Source organism: Spermophilus citellus (assembly GCF_964194105.1).
Source record: "Spermophilus citellus genome assembly, chromosome: 3".
In the NCBI taxonomy this organism is placed as follows: domain Eukaryota; kingdom Metazoa; phylum Chordata; class Mammalia; order Rodentia; family Sciuridae; genus Spermophilus; species Spermophilus citellus.
In genome coordinates, this window is record NC_138184.1 from 225,557,438 (window position 1) to 225,573,747 (window position 16,310).

The following is a 16,310-nucleotide window of genomic DNA, read 5'->3' on the forward strand; positions in this document are numbered from 1 at the left end:
GAAGGAGGTGGGTGGGAGGAAGAAGATGAGAACCACTGTGGTCCTGAGCTCAGAGGCTTGGACTCCAGAACCTTGTTTCTCACTGGGGGCATTTTATGTCTCCTGGGGGACACTGGCAATATCCAGAGACAGTTATGGTTGTCACATCTGGGGGAGGGGGCTGGTTCTATTGGTGTCTAGTGGGCAGAGGCTAGGGTTGCTGCCGATGCATGAGGGCCCACAGCAAAGACCTTGCCCCGAGCAATGGTAACACCCAGGTGAAGAAGGCCTCCGTGGAGCCTTTGGAGAGGGAAATGGGTGGAGGAAGGCTCCCAGGTCACTTAAGCCACTGAGTGACTTCTGAGCCTGCTCAGGGTTGAAGGACTTCTCCTTAGACTTGGCTCTGTTCTGTCCAAGCTCACTCCATGAACTTTGTTTTTTCTGGTCCTGTTTCCTAGAAAGATGAACTGAGACTTGGTAGGGCAATGGGCTCATCTTCCCTTGTTCACAATCAGCCTTCCTCAGGAGACCCAAGTGTCCATGTCACCCAATCCTCTTATAGACTGCCTGCTGCTGGGCCCAGAGGATGGTTCATTTCTGTCACCAGGACAGGATGGCTGCCACTTTGCAGAGACCAGGTTGGAGCAGTTGTGTGTGGACAGAGCCGTTCTCTGCTGCACCTCTGTCCACTGCACGCATGGGTGGGCACTGATGGTCCTGAGTTTGCCGAGGGCCACATGGTCCGTGATCGGGAGCACAGTAGCACTCTGTGGCCCCATGAGAATCGGTTTTGCTCTGACCACAGCCATATATCCAGCTGCTAAGGCCTAGACGAGGTGGACTGGGGCTGAGCTAGGTTCTAGCAGGCATGTGTCTCACCTAGGTGCACTTTGGGGCAGGGAAGGCCAAATTCCTAACCCAGTTGGGCCTTTCTTCTTCGCTGTTCCCTCTTCTATAACTGTTTCCTCTCTGCAAATGGCCTCACGGCTTTCAGGTGGTGATCGAGCACGCCGGCCTTCTCACTGGTATCTCCCTCTACCCTGGCTCTCGCTTTCTTCAATGCCGGTCCTCCTTGAAAAGGGCCTTGCTGCCGCAGTCTTGGCTGGGCACAGAATCACGAGCCAGTCAAGCAGGAACAAAACTTTATTTTGAAAAAGCCGCCGCAGGCAAGCCAAACCCGGTCCTCCCACGCGGGCGTCTGCCGGAACCGCGCGCCTCCCGGAGCCAGGGTCCCGGACCTTCCCCGGAATTTCCTCCTACTATCTTTCCCCAACCAATGGGAACTCTCCAGCAGTCCGGTAACTTGAGTCCTGTAGCAAGCCAAGGTGAACAGCAGGAGCCCAATTTGCATATGAATGTAAATCTTAGCATAATAATACCTCAGTGGCTAGTTGGCGTCACTTTACAACCAAAGGTGCCATTTATATTTTGTTTGTGGCTCCTAGCATCTGCCCCCTTCTGTTTAATTAAGCAACAAGCAATGTGGCTATGGACCGTGCCTGGTAGGTTGTCCAATTTAACATATGGTTCTTACCCGTCATGGGAGAACTGACCTTTAGGCGTCAGCTTCCTGTCTTAGGTTGAATCCATTGTAATCAGATCAACCCGTCACTGACTACCGGTCCAGCATTCAGCCATGCTTGTGGATAGGCCTATGCACCAGTGGGGGGGGTGAGGTTCTTGCCTCACCTCTGTTGGCCCCCAAATTTTGCCTTGGTGCCAGTGGGGGGGTGAGGTTCTTTGCCTCACCTCTGTTGGCCCCCAAATTTTAGACCATCACTAGTAGAAGGGAGGAGGATACAGAAATGCCACGACATTAAGCCAATTGATGGCTCCTTGGAAAAATTGCGTCACTGGTGACACCATCAGCAAAGATATGCCAGTATTACCACAATAAACATGGGGTGAGCTGGCAAGGAAATTGCATCACTGGTGACACCATCAGCAAAGATATGCCAGCAGTACCACAATTCGGTGCACCAGATGATATTTCACAATGTATGCAACTGATATATAGTCCAGGCAAGTTCTGGAAGCAGTTCAAATTGGAGGAGTCTATCAATGTGTCCATTTCCTCCCAAAGTAAATCAAGTCCTTGATAGCATTACTTGTTGAGTTATATTCATTGATGCATCAGTTTATACAGTTTACTGTGATTGCTATCATAGAAGCTGTAGTTTGGTTTTATCTTAGTCTTCACCGGCACTGGGATGGAGATGGGAATTCTGGCAATGATGCTAAAGAGACATTATCCTGAACAGAATTATTAAATATAATAAAAAGGAAAGGTGAAAGTAAACAAACAGATCTGTTAAACTCCTTTAAAAACAATCCTTAACAGCTGTTTACCAAATTTAAATTAGCAAACAAACAGATCTGTTAACCATCTTTAAAAACAATCATTAACAGCTGTTCACCTAATTTAAATTAAACCATATAAATCACGTGAATAAAGAAAAAATTTGGATCCATTTTTTCATGAGCGCTCCTCATATAAGAAATATGGACATACATACATACAGACATACAACACAAAACAGAAGTGTGCACACAACATACAACACATAAGACAATAGTAAATAAAGGCCTTGTAACTATACCTAGGTGAAATCTCCATTGCAATGTTTAAAAACTCCACAGTCAAAAAATAAAACACAGTCAAAAAATAAAACTGATCAGAAAAACATTAACCTAGGTTTGTATGAGCTCAAAAAATAAATAAATAAATAAAATAAAATAAAATAGAACTTTATGGTGTGGGAAAAATGCAATAATAAAATAGATATTGAAAAAAAAAAAAACACCTTGGTTAATCACTGCCGCAGATGTAAGAATAGCCAAGCTGGAGCTCTGGATGTCAGCTGTTATGAATTTGAGTCAAATCATCTTCTTTTTCTGTAGAAATTGTTTTAGTTAATCTCTCTGGAATCCAAATCGGTTGTTGTTCATCCTGTGGGAAAACACAGACAGCACCCCGATTCCATACTATGACTGGATCGGGGCCTTTCCATTGTCCTGTTAGAATATCTTTCCAAAGTACCTTAGGCTTATGTACATTTTTGGGGTACAAGTGTCTTTCCGCAGCACTAAGTCCCGATGAATCTAAATTTAAAAAGTTTAGAGTAAAAAGGGTTATTTTAAGTTTATCTTTGGGGGATATATACCCCTTTCCAATTCCCTCCTTTTGTTTTAATAAGTACATTTTAATAGTTTGATGAGCTCTTTCAACTATGCCTTGTCCTTGTGGATTGTATGGAATTCCTGTTATGTGAGTAATACCAAATGATGAGCAAAATTGTTTAAAAGAGGTGGAAGTATAACCAGGACCGTTGTCCGTTTTTAACTGTTTTGGAACACCCACAGTGGCAAAATTTTGTAAGCAATGAGCTATAACATCTTTAGTTTTTTCTCCGGCATGAAGGGAGCCCATCAAAAATCCGGAAGAGGTATCAACTGTAACATGTAAATATTTTAATTTTCCAAATTCTGGTAAGTGTGTGACGTCCATCTGCCAAATATGGTTAGGTATCAGTCCTCTAGGATTGACTCCAAGATTAACTTGTGGTAAAAATGTCACACAATTTTGACATTGTTTTATTATATGTCTGGCTTGTTCTTTAGTTATTTTAAAACGTTTTTGTAAAGTATTAGCATTGACATGGAACCTTTTATGAAAATTTATAGCTTCTTCTATTGTGGAGAAAATATGTATGTCATGTGTAGATTTATCTGCTAGTTCATTGCCCATACTAAGGGCTCCAGGCAATCCTGTATGTGCCCTGATATGACCTATAAAGAATGGATCTTTTCGGTCCCAGATTAGACTTTGTATAGCAGAAAACAAAGAGAAAACAGTAGAAGAAGGTGAAATCCTACCAGCATCTTCAAGGGATATTATAGCATTAACTACATACTGACTATCAGAAAATAAATTAAATACAGAATCTTTAAACATCATAAAAGCTTGTAATACTGCATTAAGCTCTACCTTTTGAGCTGATTGTTTGGGAACTAAAAATGTAAAAGTTTGATCAGGAGTAACTACTGCTGCTGTACCATTGTTTGACCCATCAGTGAATATATTTGGAGCATTTATGATAGGGGTTTTTCTTGTCATTTTTGGAAAAACTACAGGATGCTTAGACCAAAAAGACAACAAAGGATTAGATGGTAAGTGATTATCAAATGAAACACTAGTTTTACACATGATTATTGCCCAAGTATTTAACTCATTAGCTAACTCATCAATTTGATCCATAGTATATGGAGTGATAATTTTATTGGGAGAAATCCCAAATACTCCTTTAGCTGCTTTTATTCCTTTGAGTATTAATTGTCCTACAGCCTCAGGATATCCAGTAAGAATAGTGTTAGGAGAATAAGATAAATGTATCCACAATAATGGACCTTCCTGCCAAAATACTCCTGTAGGAATATTTTTTGTTGGTAGTACAATAAATAATAAAGGCAAACTTATATCAATTCTATCCAAATGCATATTTTCCATATACGTTTCAATGATTTTTAATGTTTTTCTTGCTTCAGGCGTTAACATGCGGGGTGAATTTGGATCTGATGGACCTTTTAGAATATCAAATAAAGGTCCTAACTCTCCTGTTGGTATGCCTAGATAAGGCCTTATCCAATTTATGTCTCCCAATAACTTTTGAAAGTCATTAAGTGATTTGAGTTGATCTACTCGTATTTGAATTTTTGGTGGATGGACCATGGTTGAGGATAATAGAACTCCTAAATAATTAATTGGAAGATTTAATTGTACTTTATCTATTGCTATCTCTAGATTATAATTTTTCAATAAGTTTGTAAGTGTGGCATAACATTCTAGTAATGTGTTTTTATCTTTATGTGCCAATAACACATCATCCATATAGTGAAATATTTGTAGTTCAGGATTTTGGTTTCTAAGTGGCTGGATTGCTTTATTAACATAAATTTGACACATAGTTGGGCTGTTAGCCATCCCTTGAGGGAGTACTTTCCATTCATATCTCTGATCAGGACCTTCATGATTCAGTGCAGGGATAGTAAATGCAAAATGTGGACTATCCTCGGGATGAATTGGAATTGAAAAGAAACAATCTTTAATATCTATAGCTAAAACATGCCAGGTTTTTGGTAAAGCAGACAATTGAGGAATCCCTGATTGAGCAGGTCCCATAATAACCATCTCATTATTAATGGCTCTTAAATCTTGTAATAATCTCCATTTACCAGATTTCTTTTTAATGACAAAAATGGGAGTATTATGGGGAGATACGGAAGGTTGTATATGTCCTTCCGCTAATTGTTGTCTGACCAAGTCATGGGCTACTTGTATCTTTTCTTTAGTCAGGGGCCACTGAGGAACCCACACTGGTCTTTCTGATTTCCAAGTAATTTTGATTGTCTCAGTGGCCCTTTCTGAAAACCCAATTTGTGTCTATTTTTTTCTTGATCTATTTGAATAGGTGCTGTTATACCTTGTTCTTGTTCTCTTAATCTTTTTTCTTTCCTAAAGCCTTGTTTAGCCCTAGTAGTGGGCGCATTAGGATTGATGTTATTTGTTAATGTCAATCCTAATTGATCTAGGACATCTCGTCCCCATAAATTTACGGGAAGATGATCTAATACATAGGGCTGTATAGTTCCTTCACATCCTTCAGGATCCCTCCAATCTAATACCATAGCACTTCTATGGGGATTAGTCGCCACTCCTAGGCCTCGAAGCGTTTGAGTGGCTTGTTGTAATGGCCAATGTTTTGGCCATTCTTGACGAGAGATGACACTAAGGTCAGCTCCTGTGTCCAGCAGCCCATTAAAGTTATGTCCTTGTATATTTAATTTTAGCATTGGGCGAGAATCTAAATTCAAAGACAGCATAGCCCAATCTACACCTGTGGAGCCTAATCCCTTGGAACCTCTTTCTACATTACGACTGGAAAATTTATCATGCAGGCTGGGTATTATTAATAACTGTGCTATTCTATCTCCTGGTGAAATTACTGATATACCTCTTGGAGAACTAGCTATAATTTTTATTTCACCCTCATAATCGGGATCAATTACCCCAGGACTTATCGTAAGTCCTTTTAGTGTAGAAGAACTGCGTCCCAATAATAAGCCTACTGTTCCCTGGGGAAGAGGTCCTTTTACTCCTGTGGGAATGATTTGAACTCCCATCTCTGGAGTTAGTACTGCTCTGGCAGAGGAGCAGATGTCCAGCCCTGCGCTCCCTCTAGTTTGTCTGATGAGGGATTTAATGGATAATGCGTCCTGGGCACTACCTTGATGGTGCTGTTGGGTTCCTCCATTGCCCCATATATTTGTGGTTTTGGGCCCCGGGGCATTGGGCCCTCTAGTCCGTTTTTTGGCAACGGAGCTTGATACCTTTCTCCATGATATCGTGGGTAAACACTTGGTCTTTGTCCGTTTTTTGATAACGGAATACCCTCTATGGTGGTTTGAGAACGGCATTCATTAGCCCAATGTTTCCCTCTATGGCATCGTGGGCAAATACCCGGTATTCTATTCCTTTGATACCCCGCTTTGTTAAACCCTCCTCTTATGGGGCAACTCCTTTTAAAATGTCCTGTTTGATTACAATTATAGCATGTTTTTGGCCTGGCATTTAAAGCCTGTTGTACTGCTGCTAAGACTTGCCCTTGTTCATTAATGTCTCTACATAATTTAATATATGTGTTTAAATCTTCATGTCTCCATGGTCTAATGACCTCTCTGCAGCAACGATTTGCTTGGTCATAAGCCAGTTGTTTTATAAATGGCATTACCTGTTCTGTATTACCAAATATCCTAGAGGCTGACTGAATAAGTCTATCTACAAATTCAGCGTAAGGTTCATTAGTTCCTTGTATTACCTTAGATAATTGACCTTGTAAGTCTCCATGCCCCTGTAAAGTTTTTTATGCCCTAACTGCATCTACAGCAATCTGTGCGTATACGCCAGGGTCATATTCAATTTGCTGTCTTTGACCCTCATAAGGTCCCTTCCCCAAAAGCATTTCTATATTTCTTTGAGGATAACCAGCTTCTGCATTTCGCCTAGCTGTCTCCATGCAAAATTCCTCATTGGCAACTTTCCATAATAAATATTGTCCTCCGTTTAGCACAGATCGACACATGTTAGCCCAATCTGCTGGTGTCATGTCCAAGTTGGTAACAGATTCGACCATGCTTATTGTGAAGGGAGCTTGCGGCCCATAGGTCGTTACAGCCTCCTTTAATTGCTTTATTGTTTTGAAATCTAAAGCACGGTGAATTCGTTGCCCTCCTGCCTGCTCAAGTACAGGGCATGCTAATCTTTGGGGTCCTGCCTCAGAATTCCGTCCATCAACTACGGGAGTTGAGGGCCGCTCAGCGGTAGATGGAGCTGTTGGTTGAATTACGCCCTCTGGTGATAGAACGGAGTTAGTAGCAACCTCCTGTTGTAATTCTCCACCTGATGGCTGCTTTTCCTCTAAGCTTGGTTTCTTTAAATTTTCCTCTGTCTGACTAGCTTGAGAGACCTTCTCTTTTGCTTGACCTAGCGTTTTTTCTACCATAGTCTGGACCTCTAACAATTTACTTAGCAGTTTTTCGGTTTGTTTTTTACTGGATTCTAATCTACTATAAAGGTAACGTAACCCAATAAGATAGGATAAAACAAAGCCAAAACAGAATGAAACAAAAACGGAACAGACAATGGTTGTATCAATTTTCTCTTTCTCAGGGCCGAATAACTTCAAACCTTGAGCCAACCATTTTTCCCAGTTCGCCTGAGAAAATTCTAGGGCTAGGGAGCTTGAAATAAAAACAAAATAAATCAAAACAAGAACACATTGTTTTTCTAAATGTTCACCCATTTTGTCGCCTTCCCTCAGGGGCGAGCAGTTTTACTCACCTCTAAGTTTCAGGCGTTCCCCGTACGGGCCACCAAATGCCGCAGTCTTGGCTGGGCACAGAATCACGAGCCAGTCAAGCAGGAACAAAACTTTATTTTGAAAAAGCCGCCGCAGGCAAGCCAAACCCGGTCCTCCCACGCGGGCGTCTGCCGGAACCGCGCGCCTCCCGGAGCCAGGGTCCCGGACCTTCCCCGGAATTTCCTCCTACTATCTTTCCCCAACCAATGGGAACTCTCCAGCAGTCCGGTAACTTGAGTCCTGTAGCAAGCCAAGGTGAACAGCAGGAGCCCAATTTGCATATGAATGTAAATCTTAGCATAATAATACCTCAGTGGCTAGTTGGCGTCACTTTACAACCAAAGGTGCCATTTATATTTTGTTTGTGGCTCCTAGCACCTTGCCCCAGTCCCTCAGGGGACTCCCTCTTTAGCCCTCTGCCAGCCTTGGTTCCAGCGCCCCTGAGACCGACTGCCCAGCCCCCAGCCATGTCTGGCCTCATCTTGTCCAGGTTCAGCAGGTGTGGCCAGTACTGCACTGTCGCTCCTTTAAGGCCTCAATTGTCCTCCCAGCCTCACTCAAGTAGCCCTTGACCTCTGTCCTCTCACTGACCATGGCTTCCTAATCACCATCCCAGGATAGTGCACTTTCATGGAGAGATGCCCAGAGATATTTCAAGTGTCTCCCGGAAGGTTAGCCCCATGTACTGCACACCCTCCTACCGAAAACGCCTGAGGCCATTCTGGAGCCTGACGCCACACCATCCCTCACACTTAGTGTGTGCAGCCTGATGCCACCCGGTCCCTCATGCTGTGTGGAACTGGAAGTCTTTTTCCCCCTGCGGTGCTGAGGGCTGAAATCAGAGTCTCGCATATGCTAGGCAAGTGCTCTACTACCCAGCCCGTTGGAGGTCTTCTCATCCCATTGTGTCCCCTCTATGTCTTGTCTGAGAGGCCCCTGCCAGTCACTTAGCCAGATCGCCAAATGTTCTGGCCTCTCCCCTCCCTGTCACTCTGTATCTTCATTGGGGTTGGGTCTCCATGTTTCTTTTCTTCCATATGCACTGATGCTGTCCTGCATCCCCGCTATGGGCCAGGGCCATTTCCTTCAGATGTTAAGTGGCTGCATCACCCCCTGTTCACATGCCCTACCCCACTCGTGTTGAGGGGATGCACACTTGCAAGGGATGACTGCCAGTCCTTTCGGAAAGAAATGAGGTGTGAATTTAGAAATTCAAACAACAACAAAACAGATTGGAGTGTTGCAGGCTGGGGGACTAGGTGAGGAACAGGTGTAATGAGGACAAGATCTATTCAGTCTCCTGACTCCCTGGTGGGAGTCCTTTAAAAACCTTTTTGCTATGCGGGCGTGCGGTGGGGTGCGGTGGTGCACGCCTGTAATCCCAGCAGCTGGAGACTGAGGCAGGAGGATCACAAGTTCAAAGCCAGCCTCAGCAATGGTGAGGTCTAAGCAACTCAGTGAGATTTTCTCTCTAAAATACAAAAAAGGGCTGGGGATGTGGCTCAGTGGTCGAATGGCCCTGAGATCAATCCCTGGTACCAAAAAAAAAAAAAAAAAAAAAAAGCTCTTTGCTGGTTGGGTGGGAAGAGCTGATGGCCAGGGCTCTGGGCCCAGATTCCCTGGAGAGGGACATAATCAGTGGTGTTGATCCTGTGTACTTGGGAATTCCAGTGCTCTGCACCCCAGGTCCTTCAGCAGCAGGGGCCATGATCTCCTTTGCAGGCGTCACCTGCCCTTGGCCTGCCAAGAGTCTGGAGGGTTGGGATTGACTTGCAGAGCAGAGGTCTGCTCGTTTTCTTCTCTGCCTAAACCTTGACCCTTTGTGGGCAGCAGCACCATCGGCCGTGCCCCCAGGCTGCCTTCCTCATGCTGCACGAGCATCTGGGCTCCCTGTCCCATGGTCACTGCTGATTTAATGTGCCCTCCCCCACCTTTTGTTGCCAGCTTAGTTGACCACCCCTCCCACCAAACCTCCCTCCAAGACTGGTTCCAAGACTCTCTGGCCTCCGCCAGCTTGCCTTTTGGGCAATGATGTCATCTTTGCAGCTGGCACTGGGCTGTCTGGCACAGTGATCAGTGCTGGTCTGCTGATCTGACCAGTTGATGTCAGAACTGGTTTGGGTGGGCAGGGGTACAGTGGGTGGAGAGCAACCATACCTAGCTCACCTCAGCTTCCCTGGACCTCCCCTCCCTTGACCTCAGTGTTTGCCCTCATCTAGGATTAAAAGCCAACTCCTCAGGCCCTGCAGCTCCAGCCAGAGGGTGGGGAATTGGCCCCCAAATCTGGGAACCCTTTCCTTTTTTTTTGTACTGGGGATTGAACTCAGGGTCACTCTACCATGGAGCTTCATCCCCAGCCCTTTTTGAGAAAGGGTGTCACTAAGTTGCCCAGACTGACTTGAAACTTGTGAACCTTATGCCTCAGCCTCCCAAGTCACTGGGATTACAGGCATGTGCCATGTGCCTGGCTCAGATAACATTTAAAAAAATATATATATATATTTTTAGTTATAGATGGACACAATATCTTTATTTATATGTAGTGCTGAGGATCAAACCCAGTGCCCCACACGTGATAGGCAAGCGCTCTACCACTGAGCTACAACCCCAGCCCTAACATTTTATTTTATTATTTGTTCTGATTAGTTATACATGACAGTAGAATGCATTGTGACACATTGTACACAAATGAGCACAGCTTCTCCTTCCTCTGGCTGGCCCTGGTGCAGAGCCACACCAGTAGTGTGATCATACATGTACCCAGGCATGTATGTAGGGTAATAATGTCTCAGGAAACATTCCAAGTGAATGCAGCCAAGTACAGTGTGCTTATTTGGTTTCCCACGTGCATCATTGTCTCAGGAAGGAAACATAAGAAATTGGTGATGGTGGCCTCCTATTACCTAGTCAAAAATAAATCTGACATTTAAAAAATCAATACCTCACGACTGATGATGTATCATGAGTGGTTACTGAAAAAAGAAAATTGAGATTTTTGCCCCCCCGTCCATTTTTTTTTTTTTTTTTTTTTTTTTTTTTTTGGCAGTGCTGGGATGGAAGCGCAGGCTTTGCCAGGCATGCACTCTACTGCAAGTTGCATCCCTTTTTCTGTTGAGACAGGGTCCCACTAAGTTGCCCACATTGGCCTTGAACTTGAGACCGTCTTGTCTCAGCCTCCTGAGTAGCTGTGATTACAGGGATGGGCCACTGTGCCCTACCCCAGTGGATGGAACAGGTGACATTGGGCCTGAATTCTGTGCAGTGTGGCCCTAACTCACAGAGTGACCTGGGGCTGCTGTCCTTAGGCTGGGCTGTCATGGCCTGTCTTCAGGCCTTGGCTTTTAGGTCTTATTTGGCTGTTGATTTGTTGGTTCTGGTGGTAAAGGCTGATGGGACAGCCTTTGTGTCTTCTGTCACCTGCTGCAGAGGTCACAGTAAGTGCCTAATTGTGTGTCTCTCCTTAGGGACCTGCGCACCCTCCAGGTGTGTATCAAAACAGGCCCAAGGAGAGTGGAGGGTGCCTTTTGGGGGTGAGCAGCCAGCGGACCCAGTGGTGCCCATGTCCCTGTGACGACCTGTCAAGGCCCAGATCATCCAAGCCAGCTGTCCCATGGAACCTCCAGGTGAGCAGCCAGGAGAGGCTGAGGGGCCACGCATCACGCCCCAGCTGCTGAAGTCCCGCACAGGCGAGTTTGCTCTGGAGTCCATCCTGCTGCTGAAGCTGCGAGACCTGGGGCTGGCCGACCTGGGCTGCCTGGGGGAGTGCCTGGGCATCGAGTGGCTGGACCTTTCAGGCAACGCACTTACCCAGCTAGGCCCTCTGGCCTCCTTGCGCCAGCTGGCTGTGCTCAATGTGTCCAACAATCGCCTGACCGGGCTGGAGCCACTGGCCGCCTGCGAAAACCTGCAGAGTCTCAATGCTGCAGGCAACCTGCTGGCCACTCCTGGCCAGCTTCAGTGTCTGTCTGGGCTACGGGGCCTGGAGTACCTGCGGCTCCGGGACCCTTTGGCCCGGCTCAGCAATCCTCTGTGTGCCAGCCCCTCTTACTGGGCGGCGGTCAGGGAGCTGCTGCCCGGCCTGAAGGTCATCGATGGGGAGCGCGTGAGTGGGCGTGGCAGTGAGCTCTACCAGCTGTGCCGCGACCTGGAGAGCTCCTTGCGCCCCACCTCCAGCCCAGGCCCCAGAGCCACAGAAGCCCAGCCCTGGGTGGAGCCTGGGTACTGGGAGCAGTGGCCCACCCGGAGCAGCTCCATCCTGGAGGAGGCCTGCCGGCAGTTCCAGGACACACTGCAAGAGTGCCGCGACCTGGACCGCCAGGCCAGTGAGAGCCTGGCCAGGGCCCAGCAGGCACTCAGTCCTGCGGGCACTACTTCTTCCTTTGTTTTCTGAAAGTGCTCCCCGCCAATATCACCCCAGGACAGCCTAGCAGATGGCCCTCTGCTTACACCTCCTTTCCCTCTGCATTGTCTTTGAGGTTTCTTGTGCTGGTCACTGGCCTTAGGAACTGGGCCTTCACTTATTCCTGTCCCAAGGGTAGTCCCCCCCATGCCATGAAAACTTCCCTGCCCTCCCTTCACATAAAACAGGGAGGGACACATCTCCTAAATGACTTTCAGCAGGTGGCACACAGACTGTGCACCAGGCAAGGGGCCACTCCTGGTTGCTCCAGTCTGAGACTTAGTGAACGGGATACTTCTTCCCAAGGCTATTGGTGAGAAAGGCAGGGGCGAGCAGCCCAGCTAGTTCAGGCAGAGCAGAGTGCCAGAACATTCCTGAAAGCTGGAGCCCACCCACCTTCTGAATCTACCTATCCAGATGACTGTCCTCTGTGGTTCCTGGCCTGTGCCCTCCCCAAGTCCTCCCCCTTTCTCACCCACCAACTCTATTAAATGGCTCTGTGTCCATTTGCATTATTGTGTGTCTGTGAGTCTGCTCTTTCCCCCTCTGCCTCTGGCCCTGCACAACAGGCTCCACGGAGCCGCTGGTGTCCAGGTGTCCAGCAGGAGGGGCCAGTGTGCCTGTGCACACACACCCAGCTTGCCCTCTTTCTGCTGGCCTCCTACAGGTTGATCCGAGGGCAGGGGCAACATAAGGAGCAGAGGGAACAGGGTCTGAGAGCAGGTTTATTAGCCCAGGATGTGAGCAGATCTTCTGCCTAAGAGGGCAGGCCTTTCACGAGGCAGCAAGCCCAGCTGTGCAGGAAGTGGGATGAAATTCTACAAACAAGGGACGCTCTGAGGTTCTGGTGGGTGAGGGAGGGCCAGCTTCCTTCCAGGCTCTAATCCATCCCCTCCCCTTCTCCCACAGTCCAGCAGCAGCATCTCCAACCCAAGGGCTATCCCTGCCCCCTGGCTGCCTACCAGTCCAGGGCTCAGCTGGGGGGCAGTGCCTTTACGAAGGCAAATTGTCCTGGGAAGTAGTAGCTGTGAGGGTCCTCGCCGGCCCGCTCCACCCTGCTGCACTGGGTCTCCTGGTGTTCCTGGGGCTCCTGCCAGCACCAACAACAATCCAGGCAACTGCCAGTAGTACTGGCAGCACCTTCATACCCCTAGGAAATGTCTAAACTATGCCCCAAGACCCTTTTGCCCCTCCTCCCTCTCATCCAAACTTCCCCTGCTCTCCCTCAGACCCAGCCTCAGCCCATCTTTCCGCCCCCTTCCCAACCTCTTTGCCTCTTACCTGTCGTCCTGGCGTGTATATAGGGCAGTGAACCATTCTGCCCAGAACTTTATCTTCAGAGTTCAGTTTGATGCAGGCCAGGCATTTTCGCTTCCTCTGGGGAGGGAAGCATGGAGGGAAGAAAGAAAAAGGGTGAGGGGGGCATGGGGCACCAGGAGCACGGTGGGGGGGGGGGAGGCTGGGAGCTGTCCTCTGGAGACCAGCTCCCCTGTCAAGTCCCAGAGTAAGGGACAAGAGATTATGCTGGCTTCAGGCCCAGGATATTTTAAGAAGTCAATCTCACTTTCCTTCCTTCCTTCCTTTCACTGGGGATAGAACCGAGGGGTGCTTTACCACTGAGTCACATCCCCAGTCCTTTTTCTTTTTTATTTTGAGACAGGGTCTTACTAAGTTGTTGATGGTCTTTCTAAATTACTGAGGTTGCCCTTGAACTTTCCATCCTCCTGCTGCAACCTCTGAGTTGCTGGGATTTCCCAGTTTTCAAATTATGGAAATTTGACACGCATATAAACAGGAATCCTTCCCAGATGAGTGTGTGCCTATGTGCATGTGTGCACATACATGTGCAATTACATGCATGGGTGTGTGGCATGTGAATTAGCCTAAAGGCAAGAATCCTCCGCAGAGGGGTTCTTTCCACCTGACTTCCACCAGACCACTTTGCTTTTTGTCTATTCTGTTTATTTACATTTTTTAAAGATTGGATTTGAACAAAAGTGTCCTAAAGCCAAACAAAAGGTTTGAAAATCGCTGATATAATGCCCCCCTCTTAGTAGATGAAGGTAACTGAGGCCTTTATAGAATCCATACAGCCCAGGGTTGGTGTTCCCTCCCAGACAGGAGCCAGAACCAGAAGACAGCACCCCACACCCCAGGGATGGCCAACAACAGTGGCTTTGCCCAGGAGATGACCAATTACTGTGAAACCCTGCTATGAATCCACCATGGTGCCAAGCTACACCAGGGCTTCTACTGATGACTGAGAGACTCCAATGTGAGTGCTGATGAGGATAATCCTTCCCTCTCCAACCCACCCCTCCGAGCCCTGCCCCTCTAGGATGGCTCTGTCTTCAGGGCTTCACACTGGACCTCCCAGTTCCACACAAGGGTGCAATCTGTGCCCCCCCACACACACATCTTCACTCACCCCGGCGGGCTTAGCTTTGCACTCTGGTTTCTTCCAGTCCTTCTTCCGGCAGTTTGTCTGCTGGAGCTTAAATTCCAACCTCACAAAGGTGCCCGCTGGGAAGGGCTGCGGACAGACAGACAGGAAGCTCAATGGGTAGCTGAGTGGGCAACAAGGCTCCTGAATGTGACCTGGGCTGGTGGCCTTTCTCTGGAAAGCTTCCTGGGAATGTGCGGGTCCCCCTGAGGTGCAGCCCTCAACCTCCCTGCCAGACCAAGGCCATGCCACTAACCGTGTCCACAGCGCTGTCCACACCAGTCTCCTGGAAGGCCCACTGCACAGGTGGGTGCTTGTGGAACTCCTCCAGGGCCACCTGTAGGGCCCTGCGCTGCACCCCTGTGAGCTCGGCCCTGCCCAAGCCCACTGAGTCCAGCCACAGGGCCAGCGGAATAAGCAGCTGCCACATGGCTTCACCTCAGTTGCCCGGGCCCTGGAAAGAGGGTGTGTGGTCTTCAGCTCTCCAGCCAGCCAGGACTCCTCCTACCCTGCCCTGCCCCTCACAGTTATGCCTGTAGAACTCTGGGAAGAGGTGGAGGAACAGGGGAAATGGCCTTTCCCTGAGTCGCCCCTGGTGTCCACCTGGTGCCTCCCACCCTGCTGCGCACACCTTTGTCGGGGCCTGTAACGTTTTACCAGGGTTCCCTGGCCAGCAGCCTGGGAAGCAGTCCTGTGGCCACAGCCACCCTTCAGCGCCCTTTCTATCCGCCCCCTCCCCTCCCCGCTGTCCAGGCTGTCCCCAGGCTCTCCCCGACAGACCCTTCTTCCTCCCGCTCCCAGCCCGGAATCTCCCGGCCGCCAAAGGTCGCCGCCCCGCCCCGCGTCCCAGGCCAACAGCGGGGGAGGGGCAGGGACTGGAGCTCCTCACCGAGACCCGCCAGAGGCTGAATATTTTTGGGAGAACGTAAACACGTGGGAGGGCCCAGGGCGGGCGGGACTCAGGATGCTTAACCCTCCCTGCACTGGGAATGCCGCTGCCCACAGCCCCACCGCTGTCCCCAGAAACGGGGGTCTCCACCTCGGCCCGGCCCTCCGCTCTCTTGCTTCAAGCAGGTTCTCCCTCCTTTGCCTCTTTCCTGGGGTCTTCCTAAGTCCTCCCTCCCAGACCTTCCGATCCCTACCTCAACCCCTGATCGGGGCCGCCAGAGGGGCGACCCTCGGGGTCAACCCTGCCTGGAGAGGTGGTCTGGGGCCAGAAAGCCACGGAGGCGGAAACTGAGGCCCGAGACCCCTGGGTGAAGAGGCTCCAGGGGGCTGCCTTGAAGCAGGCGCGCACACACGTGGCCTTGGGGCCGCTCCTTCGCCCACTCGGCCCGTCCAGCTGCCTCCCCCGGCGGCTCTCCCCTCCTCACCTCCTCGCGAGCCTTCGGCGTCTCTGCCACCCTTCCGCGGCGCAGACCTGGCGGGCTGTCAGCCTCTTCCCGGCCTCTGCCCCGGCCCTTCCACGCCCCCGCCCCCGCGGCCCCACCTCCAGGCCCCGCCCCTCCCCGGCGCCCCGACGCGGGCGGGCAGGCGCCCTCCTCCTGGGGTCAGCCCCTGACCCTGACCTTGG

General features: G+C 49.0%; 2 protein-coding genes across 3 annotated transcripts; one reads left to right on the forward strand and one right to left on the reverse strand.

The window, feature by feature from the left end:
- The first annotated feature begins 10,416 nt into the window (after positions 1-10,416).
- Positions 10,417-12,859, forward strand: LRRC61 (leucine rich repeat containing 61). The gene has a single exon (XM_081288559.1). The coding sequence runs from the start codon at positions 11,506-11,508 to the stop codon at positions 12,283-12,285; it is 780 nt and encodes a 259-aa protein (XP_081144685.1). The 5' UTR covers positions 10,417-11,505; the 3' UTR covers positions 12,286-12,859.
- Positions 12,860-13,001: 142 nt separating this feature from the next.
- On the reverse strand, positions 13,002-16,259 carry RARRES2 (retinoic acid receptor responder 2). 2 transcript variants are annotated; one of them, XM_081288560.1, is made up of 5 exons: positions 16,111-16,259; positions 14,994-15,191; positions 14,723-14,827; positions 13,576-13,671; positions 13,002-13,384 (listed from the first exon to the last, which is right to left on the reverse strand). In XM_081288560.1, the coding sequence occupies exons 2-5, from the start codon at positions 15,165-15,167 to the stop codon at positions 13,268-13,270; spliced, it is 492 nt and encodes a 163-aa protein (XP_081144686.1). In that variant the 5' UTR covers positions 15,168-15,191; positions 16,111-16,259; the 3' UTR covers positions 13,002-13,267. The 2 variants fall into 2 exon arrangements, with proteins under 2 accessions (XP_081144686.1, XP_081144687.1); XM_081288561.1 differs by lacking the exon at positions 16,111-16,259 and adding an exon at positions 15,369-15,499.
- Positions 16,260-16,310: the final 51 nt, after the last annotated feature.

What these genes read in the sequence shown, in the direction of transcription:
- LRRC61 (XM_081288559.1), top strand. Translation starts at nt 11,506, where the DNA reads ATGGAACCTCCAGGTGAGCAGCCAGGAGAGGCTGAGGGGCCACGCATC.
- RARRES2 (XM_081288560.1), bottom strand. Translation starts at nt 15,167, where the DNA reads ATGTGGCAGCTGCTTATTCCGCTGGCCCTGTGGCTGGACTCAGTGGGC. An exon ending in TGGACAGCGCTGTGGACACG is followed by an intron (nt 14,828 to 14,993) that starts GTTAGTGGCATG and finishes GTCTGTCCGCAG; the next exon opens with CCCTTCCCAGCGGGCACCTT. An exon ending in TATACACGCCAGGACGACAG is followed by an intron (nt 13,385 to 13,575) that starts GTAAGAGGCAAA and finishes TGGTGCTGGCAG; the next exon opens with GAGCCCCAGGAACACCAGGA.